The sequence below is a fragment of the Strix uralensis genome, chromosome 5 (assembly GCF_047716275.1).
Source record: "Strix uralensis isolate ZFMK-TIS-50842 chromosome 5, bStrUra1, whole genome shotgun sequence".
Taxonomy (NCBI): Eukaryota; Metazoa; Chordata; class Aves; order Strigiformes; family Strigidae; genus Strix; species Strix uralensis.
In genome coordinates this window covers 52,747,914-52,767,925 of record NC_133976.1, presented here as the reverse complement: position 1 = coordinate 52,767,925, position 20,012 = coordinate 52,747,914, and the positions used below count along the sequence as shown (strand labels likewise).

General features: G+C 37.3%; 1 protein-coding gene across 1 annotated transcript in view; it reads right to left on the bottom strand.

The window, feature by feature from the left end:
• Nucleotides 1-20,012, bottom strand: part of CFAP54 (cilia and flagella associated protein 54) — a 127,100-nt gene that overhangs the window by 12,429 nt on the left and 94,659 nt on the right. Inside the window, exons 53-63 of the mRNA XM_074870802.1 lie at nt 14,847-14,949; nt 13,266-13,398; nt 12,166-12,323; nt 11,785-11,970; nt 10,407-10,533; nt 8,866-9,021; nt 7,556-7,664; nt 4,927-5,032; nt 4,077-4,169; nt 3,396-3,537; nt 1,095-1,295 (exon numbers count right to left, since the gene is read on the bottom strand). Coding sequence (XP_074726903.1) covers nt 1,095-1,295; nt 3,396-3,537; nt 4,077-4,169; nt 4,927-5,032; nt 7,556-7,664; nt 8,866-9,021; nt 10,407-10,533; nt 11,785-11,970; nt 12,166-12,323; nt 13,266-13,398; nt 14,847-14,949 — 1,514 coding nt within the window. The remainder of the gene's footprint in view (nt 1-1,094; nt 1,296-3,395; nt 3,538-4,076; nt 4,170-4,926; nt 5,033-7,555; nt 7,665-8,865; nt 9,022-10,406; nt 10,534-11,784; nt 11,971-12,165; nt 12,324-13,265; nt 13,399-14,846; nt 14,950-20,012) is intronic.

Below are 20,012 nucleotides of genomic sequence, written 5' to 3'. Positions count from 1 at the left end.
AATATTACTAGGTTATGCTATTTGTATTGCAATTTTTCACTGGAGACCTGATAACGAAACAAGCTCTGTCTAGACATTATAAAGTAGCATAAAATGGGAGGTGCAGTTTTGAGGTTTAGGTACTCAAATTTAGATGTGTAAGCATCAGTATGTTTACTAGATGTCTAAGCACCCACTAGAATAAACACATATTTATTCAATACAGTCAAAAGAAGCTCTAAGAGCTCTTAAAATCCTAATTGAGACAGCTAGTGGCTGATCACCTGAGTTGCTCCCTAGGCTCCATCACTAGTACCTACAGCTGAGATATACATGCACAATTTGACACCCACTTGTAGATATCTTACTGTCCTTATAGTTCTGTGGTGAGGTAGAATACTTCCCTTTCATTTGGTGCTGCAAAAAACCCAACCCTCTCTGGCATTACTATTTTTGGAGTTGCTAGGTTTCTCTCTAGGCAGCACCTATATGTACAACCTAGTTCTGTTCTCACCTATCTGGTCGTCACTTGTATATCCAGGAGCCGGCCATCAGATGTAGATGCATAGTATTAGGGCCTTGAAATTAATGGATTCTTACTTTGTTTGAAAGGTCCTATCTATTACTATCTTTTGTTTTCAGTGAAATAAAGCAAGTATGTATATAACATCTGGGGTTTCAGTCAAAACACATTCAATAATGCTCAGCCCTTCCATTTACATTACGCTCAGTTCTCACAAACATGTCCCCAAACTGAACAGATTTGTTTCTGTTGTGACTTAAGTCTGATGTATTTAGAATTGAAAATAAATATAGATTATGAATTTTTTAAAAAGGCTCAGATATAGTCATAGCAATTAAGTTTTGAGGGATGCTTTTCCTGGTATCATGAAGGCTTATTAATAATTATGAAAAAAGGTAATGATATCTTCACTTACAATACTTGTAAACTGACACCAATCTTGATTTCACTTCAGATTTTTTAGCATTTATACAATTTAAAGGACCTCAAAACAAGACTATCTCAGATGATGGCCTTTGAATCTGAAGCTGTTGGCCCCCAAGAACAGTATCTCACCTACGGCAGGTTTCTAGAAAGAAGAAAAAATTCATACCAAATAGAAGGTTTGTGCTGTAAAGTCTTTTTAAATAACTGTGGTAGTGAATTAAGTGAACCCATGTTATTGTCTCTTTCTTCTGGCTGGCCTTGGTGGCAAGACTTTCTGTTCCTTCACTTTTGCTCTGCTTGTCTTGTATGTTATGTTTGTTTTCAGTAGAAGATACTTTGGGGCTTTCAGAGACAACATTGTATCCATCTGCAAATCCAATAACAGTTCAACAATATACATTAAGTGAATGATTTCAGTTAAAAAGTTATTTCTGCATTGTGTTGGAATTGACTAATCTGTAACTAAAATGTAACTTGTGAACCTGGTTATGTTTTTCATAAGAGAAAAATTCTCTTCTGCTTTAATATTAGTTGAGCTACTAAAGAAAATATTTCTCAGATCATGGCCAGGAATCTGACCGGTCCTTGCAAGAAGCTAAAAGGGACAGAGAGCAAGGTGCTCGTTCTCTCTCTGAATTTAAATATAAACCCATTATTTCTATATTGTTCAGTAGCAGATATTTACTGAATGGAAACATTACTAGGAGTCACCAGTCATAACTCTAGCAGTTGAACTTCCCAGTTACATTGACCTGAACTCAGGAGAATTAGGTACTCTGAAATGTTTATTGTTAGCTTCAATCCAGTTCCTTTTTGATATTAAGCACATTATCAATGAAATGTGTTCTTGACTGTGGACTAAAAAAATCTTTTCTTTTGGTGCTGCCTAAACATTATACTTATGCAAAAATAGGAAAAAAAATATCAGTACAGTTATCACTATATCACTCCTTGTATTTTTTTCACTTGTATTTTTTCACTATATACATGGCTCTTTCAAAAGCCTACACAATTCTTCTGCTCTGCTTCTCTTTCCAAATCGAACAAACATTATGTTACAGTAATTCCAAATAGTAAACTTCCAGAAAATAATTGTGTGCTTCTACAAAATCTGAATGTCTCTATCATTACTGATATTTCACTGTCAATTGTAAAAACAGAATTTAGTTAAAATGGCTACATTGTTTTCAGATGAAACTTAAACAATGTCTTTCACTAATGGTTTTACAGAAAATATTTAGCATGCTGTGCTGATCATTTCCATTTCAATTTACCTTTATATATTTTGGCCTACTATTGCTTTTCTATATTTTGTATTCTTCTTTGTATTCCCTAACAGAACTATCAGGAGAAACACCTGCTGCATTTGCTAAAATAAAAAATGATCTGTAATTATAAGCAAATGGAGCTAGTACAAAACAATCAGATTGATGGAAAGTCTTAGCATACAACAGTTGTTTTCATAAGCCAATCAAAACACATATGTTTAAACACTGTACAGTAAGCAGACATCGCTCAGCTTTGCCAGCAACTATCAGGCAGTGCAATTCAATCTTTGTCAGTCAGTTGGGATGATTGAAATTAAGCCACTGAACCAAAATTTTATCACTAAATTAATGGTTCCCGGTTTAAAAATAAATATAGATATTTTGCCTTAGTGTTTATATAACATCTGGCAACCATTCTCCCAGAATTCCTAGTTTCACTGATTACTTTTTTTTAATCAAAAACTTTAATTTCATCGCTCCATTAGCTGTAAAAAAATACAGAAGTTGGAAATAAACCAGGCAAAGGCAAAGTTCTACCAAGCTAATGGAAGCATCTCTAAATGATGATCCGTTGGACTGGAAAGACAGTGAAAATTTTTTTATTGTATTGACTTTGACTTTTCAAACACAGTACCCAGGCAGATAACTTCACAAGAGTTTGGGTTTGTTGGTTTTGGCGTCTGGGGTTTGGGTTTTTTTTGTTTTGGGGGGGCGGGCAAGAAGAGACAAGCTATTCAACACCAACATGTCTTTGCAAAATCAAAGAAAAACTGAAAATCTCCAAGGCAAAGCTAACATACATAGGGAAAAAAATCTGTTCTAAATCAGTGTTTGAAAAAAAAAGCAGTGACGAGTGATAGGGGATCAAAGACCTGCTCTAGAAGTCCTGTGACAAAGGTCTATCTGTTTTTCTAAAAGTGTGGCAGTATGTGCACTCTGTCTTTCTGAGCCACAGTATGCAAACAGTGCAGTTTTTCTTAACCTATTGAACAGATGCACAGGCTGATATTTAAAGATTCATTAGGTCTACTCAATATTTTGTATTGCTATGCAGAACAAGGATTTTGCTTTTGCTTTCCAATTTTGTCTTAAAATTTTTCATAAATGAAAATTAGATATTAAATGTATTACTAGATTACATGGCATATATAGTTTATTAGTTATTTAATGTTTTAATATTACTAGGTATAAAGGAATACCAGATAAGAAATCTCTGTATGAAGCAAGAAGATCCATGGAAGCAAATTCTGGGATTTCCTGTTGCACTGCATCCTTCATGCTGTGTTCTTTAACATTCTTCATTCCAATTAATAGCTGAGAAGCAAGCACAGCTTCACTGACCTAAAAATAATATTTATTTTAATCAGAACCAGTTCACTACAATATTTATATAGATTTTAAAATATGAGAGTAGCAAGATGATGACAAAAACTTAATTACTCAACATACTATATTTTTGAAATTCAGGAAAATATTCTATTTCTCTCTGACATATGGTACATACTATACTTAAATAAATCATTACTGCTGACAGCTTAATTACTACGTAAGTGATTTCAAATAAGATATGCTTGCCTGGATGCCACTGATGTCTACCCACATGTCAAATACATGTGCACACATATCAGGCAGTGTGCTATTTTATTTGCACTGAATCAAAGTTGAGGTAAACAGAGTCAGATCTGTCCAAGAGAGATTAAATGCACTACTCAGTGTCCATTTTAATTTCATCAAATAAGACCCATACCAGAAATTTCAGGAAACCTTAATTCTTGCCTTGTTTGCATTGTCGTTTGTTTGTGTAAGTAGCATAAGATGAAATTTAAAAAAAAAACAAAAAAAAAAAACAAAAAATTACCTCTTCAGAATATTGCACCAACCTGTGTAGCTGCTCTTACTGCAATCCAGGCTTGTACTTTGTAGCCTTCCAATTTCAGAGCCTCCTCAGGAGAAGAGAGTTCTCCAGAAGAGGTCTAAAATTACACACCAGTTCATAGTTAGGATTCTAAATGTATTATGGTAAAATATATTTTAAATATAGAAAAAAGTCCTCCTACTTACAGAAGTACTGTTTTATTTGCAAGTTGCAAAAATCAGCATTGATTGCAAATCCATGGATTAATTGCTAAAATTGAAAAAAATTATCCAGAGCAAACTATTGGCTGCTCCTATAAAAGTTTTCTCAGAGCAGCTCATACTACAGTTACTACTGTATAGTTTTATTCTAATTTTCCATTTTCTGAAATCTTATTTACCTCTTTTCTGTTACACATTACACTTTGAATCTATGGCATGTAGCCACTTCAATGTCGTTAAAGCCTTTTATACTTCTCATGCTGTCGCTCATATTTGTACTGAAAAATTGAAATCTGGCAAAGTATAAATATTAGCATTTAAAACCAGGTTTGAATGTTATGTTTTCTTTGCAAGGTACAAATTAATTAGTATATAATCAGAAATGAAAACACTGTTGGTTCTGTTTCTTCCTATTTTATACAGAAAAATATTTTAAATGTTATCATTCAATGTAATAACCATGAGAAATAACATCAAACAAGATAAAATTCTACTGCTGTACTGTATTTCTTCGTGTGATTTTTCTAGTAGGATTTTCAGTATCAGTATGATTTATAAGTCACTGTAAGTAATAGTCTGGCAAGGTGCACAATGTTCTAACAGAAATATATTTCCTGTTTTGAAGGGCCCCTACCCAAAAGATAGAAAACATACGTTTGATTTGGAAGGCACCATCTTATCTGTCTGTGACACATCCTCATTATTTGTGGCAAAATGCAAATATAATAGTGCTATTTCAAGGTATGATCTTCTCATTAACCTGTAAGAAACAACACGCAGATCAATCAATGTTACTATCAAAGTAAGCTTTTCAATGATACAATCTGACTCCTGCATAAGACTAGCCAGACAGGCTCACCAGATAAATCATTCATCCAGCCCTCATCATCTACTTAAAGTGTGTCTTCTTTCACAAGGACATGTGATCCTGTTTTAAAGTCTTAGTGAGTTTAAAACATCCCTATGGTATGCTTAACAAATAACACATTGATTTAAGAGTATGTCACGTATAATTTGCATTATGTGCAACAAATATTCCATAAATAAATTGCAAGCATTTAGTAAGAAAACTGTAATTCTGCAAGGGATGTGATCTTTCTGTACAGAACCTGTGTGGGTTCTTCTTCCTTCCTCAAGTTAAGGCATATATCCATTGTCCTGGTTTCTCTGAAACATGGGTGGCTGAATTTGGGTATGGGTCTTCAGTCAAATTTCCAAGAATCAGCAAAAATACCCGCAGTGACGAAAACAATCTTTCAATTCTCCACTGGGTTCAGCTGAGGAACCTTCTGAGTTCTGTACCAGAATACTCTACATCTTCAGACAGCCTGCGCTCACCAATTCCTGTTCTCCTCCTATACTTCCTTTTCCTTTCAGTTTTTACAGTAGTATTATAAACCAGGCAAAAATTATAGAATCATAGAATGGTTTGGGTTGGAAGGGACCTTTAAAGGTCACCTAGTCCAACTCCCTTGCAATGAGCAGGGACATCTTCAACTAGACCAGGTTGCTCAGAACCCTGTCCAACCTGATCTTGAATGTTTCCAGGTATGGGGTATCTACAACCTCTTTGGGCAACCTGTTCCAGTGTTTCACCACCCTCTTTGTAAAAAATTTCTTCCTTATATCTAGTCTGAATCTACCCTCTTTTGGTATAAAAGCATTACTCCTTGTCCTACCACTACAAGCCTATTAAAAAGTCTGTCCCTATCTTTCTTATAAGCCCCCTTTAAGTATTGAAAGGTTGCTATAAGGTCTCCCCTGAGCCTTCTCTTCTCCAGGCTGAACAACCCCAACTCTCTCAGCCTTTCCTCATAGGAGAGGTATTTCAGCCCTGTGATTATTTTCTTGTCCCTCCTCTGGGCCTGCTCCAACAGGTCCATGTTTTTCCTAAACTGAGGACTCCAGAGCTGGACACAGTACTCCAGGTGGGGGTCTCACCAGAGTGGAGTAGAGGGGCAGAATTACTTCCGTCAACCTGCTGAAAATCACTACCCCTGGAGAACTTCTCCAACATTTCTATTCCCTATAGGTTTATAACAGTCTTTTAATGGAGGTTCCTCCTGATTTTGTAGATCTCTGCAGATCTCCCCTATGAATTAGCTTTCCTAAGCATAGCAACAAATTCCTGCTCTTGTAGTTACTAGTCTGGACAGAGTCATATTGCACAGAGTTGTCTGTTTATATAGTACAACAAATTCCAGCTTTGGTATGATTTGTGTAAAGCAAAATACAGAAGTCTAAGAGTGCTGTACAGTTCAAGATAGGGCAAACTAAGTGGGAAGATGGCAAGTTCTACACTTAGTTGGTGACAATTTAGTTAACTTTCTAGTCTTGCTAACAAAAAAGGATTTGAGACATCAAGAAACAACTTTAATTAAACAATCCCATAGATATCAGAGGGCTCATAGAAAGGTGATCGGGATGTTTAGTTCTCTAAAATAAGAAAGCCAAGGTCCATTGATGCTGCTGTACATTCTTTTAGAAAGACAGTAGCAAATTAAGTAAGTGTAGCAAATTAAACTTGCAAAAACATCACTGTAGTCCATTTCTGTACTATCTTCCATGATGCTGACTGCTTGTAGAGGTTTATTACTATGCTACTGCTCTGTGTTCAGAGTTCTGGTTCATTAACTTAAGTAACAGGATACCCAAACAAGCAAGGTAAATTTCTGCCTTTACACTGTCTGTAACCAGACATGGCACATTATTCATTAAGACTGGTCAAGAAACTAAAAAAAACCTAAACTCCAATGTATCAGAGCTGCTTGACAGAATTTATTGGCTGGCTTGGCTCAGCTCTTCAGGCATCTTCTATGCTGATAACTAATGCCAAAGTCACTGTCCTGATATCTGTTACAAACACATTTCCTATGCTCCTTCTGCCTCTGTTCTTCAGACTGTTTCTGGCTGCTAACCTTTTCAAACTGGATTTCTATTATCTGGAAGGGGGCAGACCACAGCTCATCTTCTGAAATATGAATAAAACCCCTGTTTAATTGATAGCTCTGTTCCTGGTGTTGACAGAGAGGGTACAAATTTGGAAATAGAACAGAAAGCTGTAACTTTGTGTACTCTAAAATATGCTTTTAAATGTTCTCAGCATTTGTTTTAAATAAGAGAATAAATATACAGTAGCTCTTCTATACAGCAATAGAAGAAAACTCTCCAAAACATAAAAGGTGCTTCATAATAGAATTCCTACACCAAATCTCAGAAAATGATCAAAAAATATTCATGTGTGATTAAAATTATTTTGAAAGTTATATAACTAGTTTCTTACTCAAATTTTTGATCATGTTGCTGGCTGAGTCTTATAGCTTCTAACAGGGTTTCAGCTGCTCGAGATGACTTGTTATTGCCTGCTTCAGTTACCTGGCGTTCTACCTCACCTAAGAAATAAATATAGAAAGCAGATTTGCAAGATTGTTTTTATTTTTTTCCTGTAAGACCCAACCTGTTTTTCCCTCCAGGAAGTTGAACAACATAGTGCATTATCTATTCTCTTCCTGATAAGCAAAACCTTTTCCAGTTTGTTTAAAATGTAATGCACAATGCTTGTATAGCACATCACAGAGTAGCTAAAATAATCAAACTTTAGAATCACGACTCCTAACATGTAGTGATCCTAACTAGAAGACCACTGTACATGGTGGAGTTAATGCACAGGCACAGGCCTGTTCTGTGCTGCGCTATGCTGCACGTTCAGTGCAGCCCTCAGGCCTGTGTTGTGCTGTGCACATCCCTTAGCTGCAGGATAAATGTAGCCAGCTAGCTGTAACAGATCAGCCTGTTGGCAGCATCTTGGTACCAGTAACTACACCACCTGCCCTTTCTGTAAAAGTGCAGCAAGCAGTTCTTCTGTGAATATGCTTTTTGTTTGACAGTAGAAATGATGAATAGAATTGTTTTCTGTTAAGAAAATCCTCTAACAACTCAAAACACCAAAATGAGGCAACCTTTCCACAGACAGGATCTGCGCGTTGTGCTGCACCCTGATTGGAAACACATTCAATACTGCACAACTTGGGGTTCTCAGCATCTGAAGGAACATAATATTATTTATATATCCTCTTTTTCTTTATAGTGTTGACTCCAATAAATGGCATTTTAAGAGATACTTTGCAGAGTCTTGAGTGCCGTTCTGGCTGGGATCCTAACAAACGAACACCTCCTGGTGCAAAACATAATGCCACTAAAATCCAAATGCATACAAACACTATGTAATTCATTAGCTTTGTTAAAACATTTAGAAATACGTTCTGAGCCTCTCATCTTCTTTAGTTCAGACTGATGCAAAGAAGCTAATCAGCTTTCTACAGTGTCCTTAAGCTCATTGGCTACACCCTTTGATCCCTGATAACATACAGGTGGGAGAAGTTCTACTGCAGTTTCGAAATTATTTGTTGTGTAATGCAGTCTGAACTATGCTGGTGTGATACTAAACACAGGAGAGACATCTGCAGCTAGACAGGGTGAGAAATATCCAAATCTGTTCTATTTTTACAGTAAAATGTCTCCATTTTAAGAGAGGCCACATGCATAACATTGCCTAGGAAGGCAATCATGATGTACAAAACAGGGTTTTATTACCTATCTGAAAAAGGAGTTCAGCTTCCATATCTAATTTTTTTGTTGCAGATGCTCTGCAAAGTTTCAATGCTGTTTCTAAATGTTTGAGAGCACGTAGCCATTCCAGTGGATCTCTTCTTGCAGGTGTACAGGCTACTTTTTCAGCTAATGTGTGTCCTACGGAAAAAAAAATGACAGTTCTTAGTAAATAATTTAATATAAAACCAAATTATGCAAAAAGAAGCAACTTGCTTAAAAAGAAATGCTGTTACGTATTTACTATTACAATCCAATTCTCAAAAATCCAAGTGATTAATACAGAACTATAATGTTGTTTCACTACTTTATGATGACACTGACGTCTACCTAGGCCATCCAAAAGAAGCTCAGGCTACACAAATCAACCTTTTCACAAACTATTTGGAAAGACTAGCAGTATTAAATGTGGCAGTTACAGTCACAACCTAAACCTCTCTGAGCATTTCCAAACTTCCAAATTCCTTTTGTACTAACCAGTTCTAAAGGCTTCTTTGATGTATTGCATACCTCTTATACTGTATGCCCCAATATTAATCTGTATTCATAGGCTCTTCCTAAAAATGCGGATTCAGAAACTGGTCAAACATAGCCATTGCTATGAGTGAGTCTGGCCATGCCTGTGCTGACAAGCAGTAAAGCACAATAACAGTGGATCTCTAGAGCAAACCAGCTGGTGTTGAAGATCTGACAGCTACAGCAGATACATTTCAGACTGTTTACTTCGGACTACATCTATTCTAGTCTAAGGGCTGAATACGAAGTAGTGGTTGGGGTGCACCAATGTGCTCCTAGAGCATGTCTTCCTGAAAAAGAATCCAGAACACTCGGAGGCTGCTCCACAATGTGAACAAAAGTGCAGTGTAATTTCTAGATTTTCTAGTCCATTGTAAGTCAGATATACAGCAAATTAAGTTTAGCAGAAGGAACATGGAGACAATATTCCTTTCCCTATATTTGCTATGCAGCAACAAATCTCAGACACATCTTAAAGGTCATCTTCTGTTACTATTCAGCGTATTTCCAAGTTTCTATATAAAGAAAAGTTATCAAGAAGTTGTTAAATTAGAGGGCCACAATGATTATGGACATTCTAGTTTATTGGGATAGAGAATTATCACTATTTTTCCATATGATTTGATATCATTAGTTAGTTCCCATATAACTGCTTCCAGAGAGATGGAACATATACAGGAAGTTTTCACAGAATTATATTAATTTGTACAGAAGTTGGAAAAGTATTGTTAACTTCCACTTAAAAAACTGAAATTCCCATTAGTTTCATCAAGCTATAACATATTTAAGCCTTTGTTGATTATAGTTCCCATAAGAATTATACCTTGGTTATATACATTGCATGGAGTCAAACAGGCATCTACTGTTGGTTTTCAAAATATTTTATTTGTATAACAAAAAGAATTGATTTACTACATCACTTCTCATGCATCAGTTTATCTGCTGTTGCATAAAATATGAAATAAAATTAAGGAAAAATTAAAACTAATAATGACTTGCATTTTTCTTACCAATTCTCATTTTGACTTGGGCTAGCAAGTTGATATGTGGCACGTAGATATTTTTTGTAGGTAGGACCAGGCAGGCCAATGTACTGTCTTCTCTTTGCCATTCAATGGGTTCTCCACAAACAAAAATCTATGAAAACAGTATGCTTTGTAAAATCAAGTTGCAGACAGCAAATTAAATAGCAGTTTGAAAAAGTAACTTAGGTATTGCAAAACCCTGGAACTTCAGTTTGTACTTGTCTTCTTTGCGGAGCAGTTTGGTAGCAAATGAACAATTTCAATGAACTCTTGATCAAATTTATTAATGTTAGGCTTTGGTTTCTAAAAGCAAACTGCCTCAAATCAGTCTTGAAGAAAGAGATCTCCCAAGTAACCTGAGTCCTAGAAAGAAACTGTCATTTCTACAAAGAAATCTGACATCCAACAAAGACCAGAAAAGAAAAAGAAAATAACATGCATGGACCAGTCAAACTTTTCATTCATGGAAATAAGGTGATGGGGACATGCTGTAAAGTGTTAAGTCTCTTGAAGGCTGGCAAGTCTCACACATGGAAGTCTGAGTCTGAAGTGATTCATATGATTCTTATGATATATAATTACTTGGGGGAACAAATATTTCAATGGATTAAACTTCTGTATTAGGAAATATGAAAAACGAATTTGATCCAAAAGCTTTTCTTTATAAACTGTATCAAGAACAAGTAGAGACTGCAGAGGTGCATCCCTATTTTTGGATCACCAAATAGGTAAATGATTTATTACTATACATTCCTCTCACAGATTTAATGTATTTGGATTTTTTTTGCATATTTAAATTTTTACATGGAAATGATTTCTTCATAGTGATTATAACAATGTGTCAATCTAAAACATCATACACAATATGCTACTTTATATAGATTTTCTAATTCAAACTATTCTAAGTTAAAATACAAAGCTAAATTCTTAAACTTGGATGTTCAAGAGTTAGGAATTTTGAGATGTACATCTTCCCTGAGGTGCTGAGTACAAACATATCCCTCATTTCAAATCAGAAAAGTGAGCGTTCCACATCTCTTTAAAAGCTAAACTATCTATTTCACATATGGATGTACATTTTGCAAGTATTCAGTATTTTAAAATTGTATGAAAATACCAGGCTACATACAGGTATGATGTATGTAGTATGATTGTACATGATGATGTATGATTATGCATGATGGGTATGCATAAATAAGTTTGGTGAGCTGAATTACTTCTTTACATTATGTAATTTAAGGAAAATTGATCAGTTAATAGGAATAGTCCTTTTTAATAAATTGTTAAAATAGCTTCCAGAATTGATTATTAAGATTGTTGGAAGGACTTGCAAATGCTGTGTAAATTACCAACATATACTCACTGCTTTAATGGTAAGCTCATGTGCCAAAATTAGTAAGTTTAATGGTTCCACTGCAGAAGGGCAATGTTCTGTATCCTCTACTGTTTGCAGCGTTAGTATGTCTGCCAGCAGAAGCATACTTTTTACAAGAGTCAAAGAAGCTGGAAGGGAAATAAATGTATCCTCTTGGAGTAAACTGATGATATTCTGTTTGGACACAGAAAACATAAACCACAGTAGTTACTACTTTTGCTGTCTATTTATGAGGACAAATCACACAAAGTGGAAAAAAAATCCATTTAGAGGCAGTATTTCAAGCTTATTTAATGCTGGCATCAGCTGTTCTGACTATGTGAAAAATGCATCAAAGAAAAGCGAACAGTTTCTCCTTTGTGCTCAAACCTGCAAAAGAAGTTTAATGCCTGCCACAGGACGTTTTTCTTGCAGGTCAAGAATAGCAGCTTGCACCATCATTTCAGCTTGAGTCCCAATATCACCAAAGGCTTCTGCTTCTAGTATTACTTCTTTTATCACACTCCTGCGTTCAGCCACATCATTTTCTAAAAGATGAGAATACATGAATAGTAAAAATACAACAGAAAAGACTTTACAGTATCTTCTACCATTCTTAAGAACTCACTTCCACACTAAAAAGTTACAGAAAATCTGACATTACGGATTCCACTTTTACCATTTCATCGATTCTGTGCCAAATTTACTTTAAAAAGAAAAAATCACTTAGCTTTTAAACTGCACTTGGTTTAAATTCATCCAAATACATTCTTTATATGTAAGCCACCAGCATGAGTAATTAGATTTTGTAGATCAGATGTGATTCTCACCTATAAAACATATTTTATATATTCATAAATCTGATCTTAGGTATCAATCCAAAATAGTAACAGCCTTCACAGGAATCATCCAGAAGAGATTAAATAAGAGTCTGGCTACAGACCTGGACAGTGATTTTGATACCTAAGTGAGCATAAGAGTTTCTACTGAGTTCATAGAACTAAGGAATGAAAAACATTTTATTCATAATCAAACTGCAATAAATGTATTTTGTAGTATCTCACTAAAATTCTTCATTAAAAAGAGAATCAGGAACATTTTTAGGAAATATATAGGAACATTTCATTTATTAGAGATATAAAAAGTGGAAAAAAAACTTTTGAGAGTTTTAAAACTAGAAGTATGTAGCAACAGTGTTTTTTAAAACACATATAATTACACTAGGACATTTGAAACTTTTTTACACACAAGTGATTTATCAAAAGATAATGATCATTAAATGAAAATTAATATAATGCTTTGTGTTTACATGCTCTAGGGAGAGATTGTACTTAGAAATGTATTTTCGTTATTGCATTAGATGAATTTAATACAAATAATTGCTCAGTGAAAATACAACCCCAGATTTCATGATAATATTTTTTATTTATTAATAAGAATTGTGTCTGAATAGACTCATTTGCCCATTATAAACCAATAAAGGGTAATACCTTTTGTATCACCAACGCCATGTATCTGTGTTACTAGTGCCATCACTAACATTGTGCGACACCTTAGCCACAGATGTATATTCATATGATATTGTGCTGTTATACTCAGTCCAACATCTTCAACATAAGAGTCCTAATAATTTCCAAAAGTAAGAGAAGTGTTACTTTCTGAATCAACTGCTTTATTACATACAAAGCAACAGGACAGCATCAGTCTAAAATAAATCAAATTAATACAAATTTATTACAAATAATAACATAATTATAACCAGAAATTTATTTGAAGGGTAGTTATATACTTTTCTAATAACAGGAGGCCATTTAACTTTTAATCTATAGGAAAAAAAGAATTGTAACAAATGAAATTAAACCAATTTTTATGGGAGAGTCCATAAATATATCAATATACTGTATCTGTCATGGAGAATGATTCTATCAGTTTGGACTTTATTCCTCTCAGACAGGAACATTACACAAAACTCTAAGGCACATAAAAGTCTAATTGTAGGGCAGGATCAATATCAAGTTCTGGTACCTCAGTAATGATTAGAAGGAAATTTTTTATTTCTGATTTCTCGTTTTTAGTGTTTCTGGTGATTAGAAACAAATATTAATGTAATATAGTACTGGAAGTGTTTGGGAGAATTCGCAGCTGAACTCCCTGTGCCATCTTCACATATTATAAACAGTCTATTACTAAACTTTGACGGTCGATGTTCTAAAGATGTGTTCCAACAAGCAATAAATGGACACTGTTCCACCTGTGTTTTACTTATACAAAAAGTCATCATGAATGACTTGCATCGATGCAAATGAGGAAAAAAAATAGCCAAAATTCAGTTACTGGTACAGGGCAGTCCTAAGAAAATGTAGGAGCAAGTGCAGAAAGACAGATTCAGACCATGATACGCAACACAGACAGAAAATAACTGCACTACATGCAAGAAAGTCCAGTCTCGTTACGCGTGTTACAGAATCTGGTCTCAATGCTCAATTGCTCTGTCCATGGGAGTCAGTTTGACTTACTGTGCGCCCGAGAGTGAGTGTGTGGTGTATTACCAATAGGTTCTGTACATTGGCTTTCCAAAGTATAGGCCAGTATCCCTATGTGTTAGACAACAAAAGTCAGCTGAAATCTTGCTAAATTTGAAACACAGCAATGATGTGAACTGGTCAGTCTCGCTCTTTGAAAGAGGATACTCTGAAGTAGGTTTTCAATCAAAAAAGCTAAAATACCTTAACTGAATAACAGAAGAATTTCACCAGATAGCTGTTTTTTCCACTATCTGTTTGGGGTTTTTTTTAAAAAAAATGAGATTTCCAGTGCTGCCATTTGAGAGTATACAAATAAAAACTGTAATTCCTAACCACATACAAATTAAAATTATGATTATAGACATATTGAATATACTATAGGCAAGCAGGTACTGAAGCATGTCATACATCATCTTCTCCCCAGGTTAATGGTAACCATGTAATACAGATGACTGTTATGTTCTAGTATTCTGAAAGTCGCTCAACACTTAACACAAGACTTCATATACTAAGAAACAATAATTTAAAATAAATATCCACACATACCAAACACTCCCTTTCATCCTTTTCTTCTTGAAAATGTGTCATTTCCATCCTAAAAATTTTTGCATCTTGGAGAAGTCGAATTGCAGAGAAAGCCAAAGCAACACTGTGATACAGAACAATATTATTAAAAAATACGAATTATGGTTGCCATTTTATGCTTTTATTATAATAGACATCTCTGATGTAGTCAGAAATGAAGTATCAGCAGTTATCAATTTTTGCTTCAGTAGAACAAAAAAATTGCACTCAGACTATATTCTGAATTTGTGGGCACTGCAGTATGAAAGTGAGCAAACATCAGTGAGAAGTTTTGCCAATAATAGACAGAACCTGATAATAATGGATAAACCAAGATATATCATGTTCTGTTGGAACAATAAAAACAGAATAATATATACTAACACTATAACTTTCAGCTTCACATATCTGTCTTCAGGGATGGGCTTTTTGAAATTAGAAGATGTAAAAATACTGGAAATGACAAAATATATCAAAAGAGTTCTGTATTTCATCCACAACTAAGAGAGGTAAGAAAACACCTTCCTCCTTGAAGACTGTCCAGGCTATATGTTAATCCTTCTGTTAAATCCACATGAGCAAATAATGTCCCAGAAGGGGAAGAGGATCTTGGGGCAGGAGTTAGCTGGGCTCATTGAAAGAGCTTTAAACTAAATTTGAAGGGGGAAGGGGGCAAAACACCAGCCCATCTGAAGTGCATGTATACCAATGCACACAGCATGGGTAACAAACAGGAGGAGCTTGAAGCCGTGACGAAACAGGAAAATTATGATGTTGTGGCTATAGCAGAAACATGGTGGGATGCCTCCCATGACTGGAGTGTGCCAATTGATGGCTACAAGCTCTTTAGAAGGGATAGAAAAGGTAGGAGAGGCGGTGGGGTGGTGCTGTATGTTAGGGACTGTTATGATTGCCTTGAATACAAGTGCAGTGAAGACAGGGTGGAGTGTCTTTGCGTTAGAATCAGGGGGAAGGCCAACAGGGCAGATGTTGTAGTAGGAATCTACTCTAGGCCACCCACCCAGGACAGAGAGGTGGATGAAATATTCTATAGGCACTTGGGTGAAATCTCACGATCGCTTGCCCTTGTTCTTGTGGGGGACTTCAACTTCCCAGACATCTGCTGGAAATACAACACAGCAGAGCAGGACCAGTCCCGGATATTCCTGGAATGTGTGGCAGATAACTTCCTGACACAGCTGGTGAGGGAACCGACCAGAGAAGGTGCCCTGCTAGATCTCCTCCTTGTGAACAGAGAAGGACTGGTGGATGATGTGGTGGTTAGAGGACGACTAGGGCACAGCGATCATGAAATAATAGAGTTCTCTATTCTTAGAGAGACCAGGAAAGGGCTAAGCAGGACTGACATCCTGGACTTCCAAAGGGCTGACTCTGTCTTGTTTAGGCACCAGCTTGACAGGATCCCTTGGGAGACGGTCCTGAAGGGTATAGGGGTCCAGGAAGGCTGGTCACTCTTTAAGAAGGAAGTCTTAATGGCACAGGAGCAGGCAGTCCCCAGGTGCTCTAAGAGGAGCAGGCGGCAGAGAAGGCCACACTGGCTGAACAGGGAGCTTTGGCTGCAACTCAGGGAGAAAAGGAGAGTTTACAGCCTTTGGAGGAAGGGGCTAGCCACTCACAGTGATTACAAAGAGGCTGTGAGGCTATGCAGGGCAGAAATCAGGAGGTCTAAAGCCCAGGTGGAAATTAATCTGTCTTCAGCAGTCAAAGATAACAAGAAATGTTTCTATAAGTATGTCAATAGCAAAAGAAAGACCAGGGAGAGTCTCCATCCCCTGCTAGATGCTGAAGGAAACTTGGTAGCAAGTGATGAGGGGAAGGCTGAGGTACTTAATGCCTTCTTTGCCTCAGTCTTTAATAACAGGACTATTTGTACTGAGGGAATCCAGCCCCCTCAGCCAGATGATAGAGACTGGGAGAATGACCCCCCCGCAATCCAGGAGAGAGTCAGTGACCTGCTGCATCACATAGACACACACAAGTCTATGGGACCGGATGGGATACACCCAAGAGTGCTGAAGGAGCTGGCTGGGGTGCTCGCCAAGCCACTTTCCATCATTTACCAGCAGTCCTGGCTGACCGGGGAGGTCCCGACAAATTGGAAATTGGCCAATGTGACGCCCATCTATAAGACGGGTTGGAAGGATGATCCAGGAAATTACAGGCCTGTCAGCTTGACTTCGGTACCCGGGAAGCTGATGGAGCAGCTCATCCAGAGGACCATCTTACAACACATGCGGGACAACCAGGGGATCAGGCCCAGTCAGCATGGGTTTATGAAAGGCAGGTCATGCTTGACAAACCTGATCTCCTTCTACGACAAAGTGACCTGCTTATTGGATGAGGGAAAGGCTGTGGATGTAGTTTACCTTGACTTTAGCAAGGCCTTTGACACCATTTCCCACAGCATTCCCCTGGCAAAACTAGCTGCTCGTGGCTTGGATGATCGCACGCTTTGCTGGGTAAAAAACTGGCTGGATGGCCGGGCCCAAAGAGTGGTGGTGAATGGAGTTAAATCCAGTTGGAGGCTGGTCACAAGTGGTGTCCCCCAGGGCTCGGTTTTGGGGCCACTCCTGTTTAATATCTTTATTGATGATCTAGACGAGGGGATCGAGTGCACCCTCAGTAAGTTTGCAGATGACACCAAGTTGGGTGGGAGTGTTGATCTGCTTGAGGGTAGGGAGGCTCTGCAGAGAGACCTGGACAGGCTGGAGCGATGGGCTAAGGCCAACTGCATGAGGTTCAATAAGGCCAAATGCCAGGTGCTGCACCTGGGCCACAACAACCCCCAGCAGCGCTACAGGATTGGGGAGGAGTGGCTGGAGAGCTGCCAGTCAGAGAGGGACCTGGGGGTGTTGATTGACAGCCAGCTGAACATGAGCCAGCAGTGTGCCCAGGTGGCCAAGAAGGCCAATGGTATCCTGGCTTGTATCAGAAATAGCGTGGCCAGCAGGGACAGGGAAGTGATCTTACCCCTGTACTCGGCACTGGTGAGGCTGCACCTCGATGACTGTGTTCAGTTTTGGGCCCCTCACTACAAAAAGGACATTGAATTACTCGAGCATGTCCAGAGAAGGGCAACGAAGCTGGTGAAGGGTCTGGAGCACGTGTCGTAAAAGGAGCGGCTGAGGGAACTGGGGTTGTTTAGTCTGGAGAAGAGGAGGCTGAGGGGAGACCTCATCGCCCTCTACAACTACCTGAAAGGAGGTTGCAGAGAGCTGGGGATGAGCCTCTTTAACCAAGTAACAAGCGATAGGACAAGAGGTAATGGCCTCAAGTTGCACCAGGGAAGGTTTAGACTGGATGTCAGGAAGTATTTCTTTACAGAACAGGTTATTAGGCAGTGGAATGGATTGCCCAGGGACATGGTGGAGTCCCCATCCCTGGAGGTGTTTAAGAGTAGGGTCAACATAGCGCTGAGAGATATGGTGTAGATGGGAACTGGCAGTGTTAGGTTAATGGTTGGACTAGATGATCTTCAAGGTCCTTTCCAACCTAGTTGATTCTGTGTTTCTGTGATTCTGTAAAAATACTCATGGGATCTTGGTAAATGCCATCAACCAAAAATTGAGCCGGGTGCCATCCTGACAAAACTTCATCAGTAAGCAATCACATGGCACTGAGTCTACTGCCCTCCACCCCCAAACATAAATATTTCTGGAGTTCACTCCAAACAACAGCTAGAAAGATACAGACACTATTAGGACTGGTGCAGCACTCAACCCCACATTTCAAAAAATTGTGAATTCGGATCACAAGATATTGTCAGGTTTCTTAAAATATTAACTACTAGGTTTTTTTCCTTTTTATGCTGTCTTTTTAAAGCTTTCAAATACACTGTTGAATTTTCATGACATCTATAAAAATGTGTATCTGTAACAGCAGACTTTGTGAATACAATTATTTTCATGAAGACACTTGCAAAACCAACATAAAGAGATCTTTTTCACAACAGGATTTGTTGCTCAAAGAACACGCTACTCAGAATATTCTGAGAACTGCCAAAATCTATGCCTCATGGTATTAGTTTTCCATCTCTAATTGTATATTTTCCCCTACATTTGTAAATCTTGACTTTCCTACCTCTCCTCTAAAACATCTTTGGCGTTGTTTTTTTTTTTTTTACAATTCTAGAGTCCGCCCACTGAAACATGTTTTCCTAATGATGCAGAAGTACTTAAGGATATCCTTAGATCACCTCTTAAAAGATTTGTTAAAAATGTATAACCAAAATTCTCATCTATGATGTCTTTTTACATAGAGAGATTCTCTTTACATAGAGACTGGCTGCTGTCAAGTGAAAGAAAAAAATAATTTATGAACACCTCAAGACCTTTTTACTCTGCCAGACCACTGTAAAGAGCTTTTAATGTAGGAGAGATTCAGGCTCTGTGTGAATTTACCGCTTGTGAGAAGTTCTAGACTAATTGTAAAGGCAAAATTCTTGATTCATGCACAAACAAGTCAGAACAAGAGCTGCACTACTCTGAAATTGCTCACATTATTCTGCCAACATGTATCTAACCACAGGATGGATAACCTCCAGAGATAAGAGGGTAGTTAAAGTCTTCCTGTCATTCTGATTCTATCCTGCTTCCTGGTTTTGTGATGCAGACCTGGATGGATTACACCAATTCAGCACAAATAGACCCCAAAGTAACAATGAAAACCAAAACTGTTAATATATTGCCTTTCAGCTCTCAGAATTCAATCCTTATGAATCTCCATCACCCCTTTATCTCAGTTTTATTCAACAAAATGAAACCAGAATAAATCAATGTTGAATTTGATGATAACCTTCTCTCTAACAATGGAAAAGACGAAACAGAATTTGCTTATAAAAGCAAAACAGACAGTAAGGATAATGCTGTGAAATATCCCGACTGATTTTCTTTCTTTTTATTAAGAAGAGTTTTCCCCTGAAACCAGGCATCAAAGTTAAAATTACAGCAAAACCTGACATTTTTCAAAACATTGTTTGAAATGCTATGGCTAACATTTCTCAAAAAAGTTGGAGGAGGTGCAGCACCCAAGAGTATACAGGCTTTTAAGAAATATTAACCTAACTTCCTGAGCACCACTGCCTCCAGATAACCGCTTTGTCAACATGTAGAAGTTCTGAAAATGAGG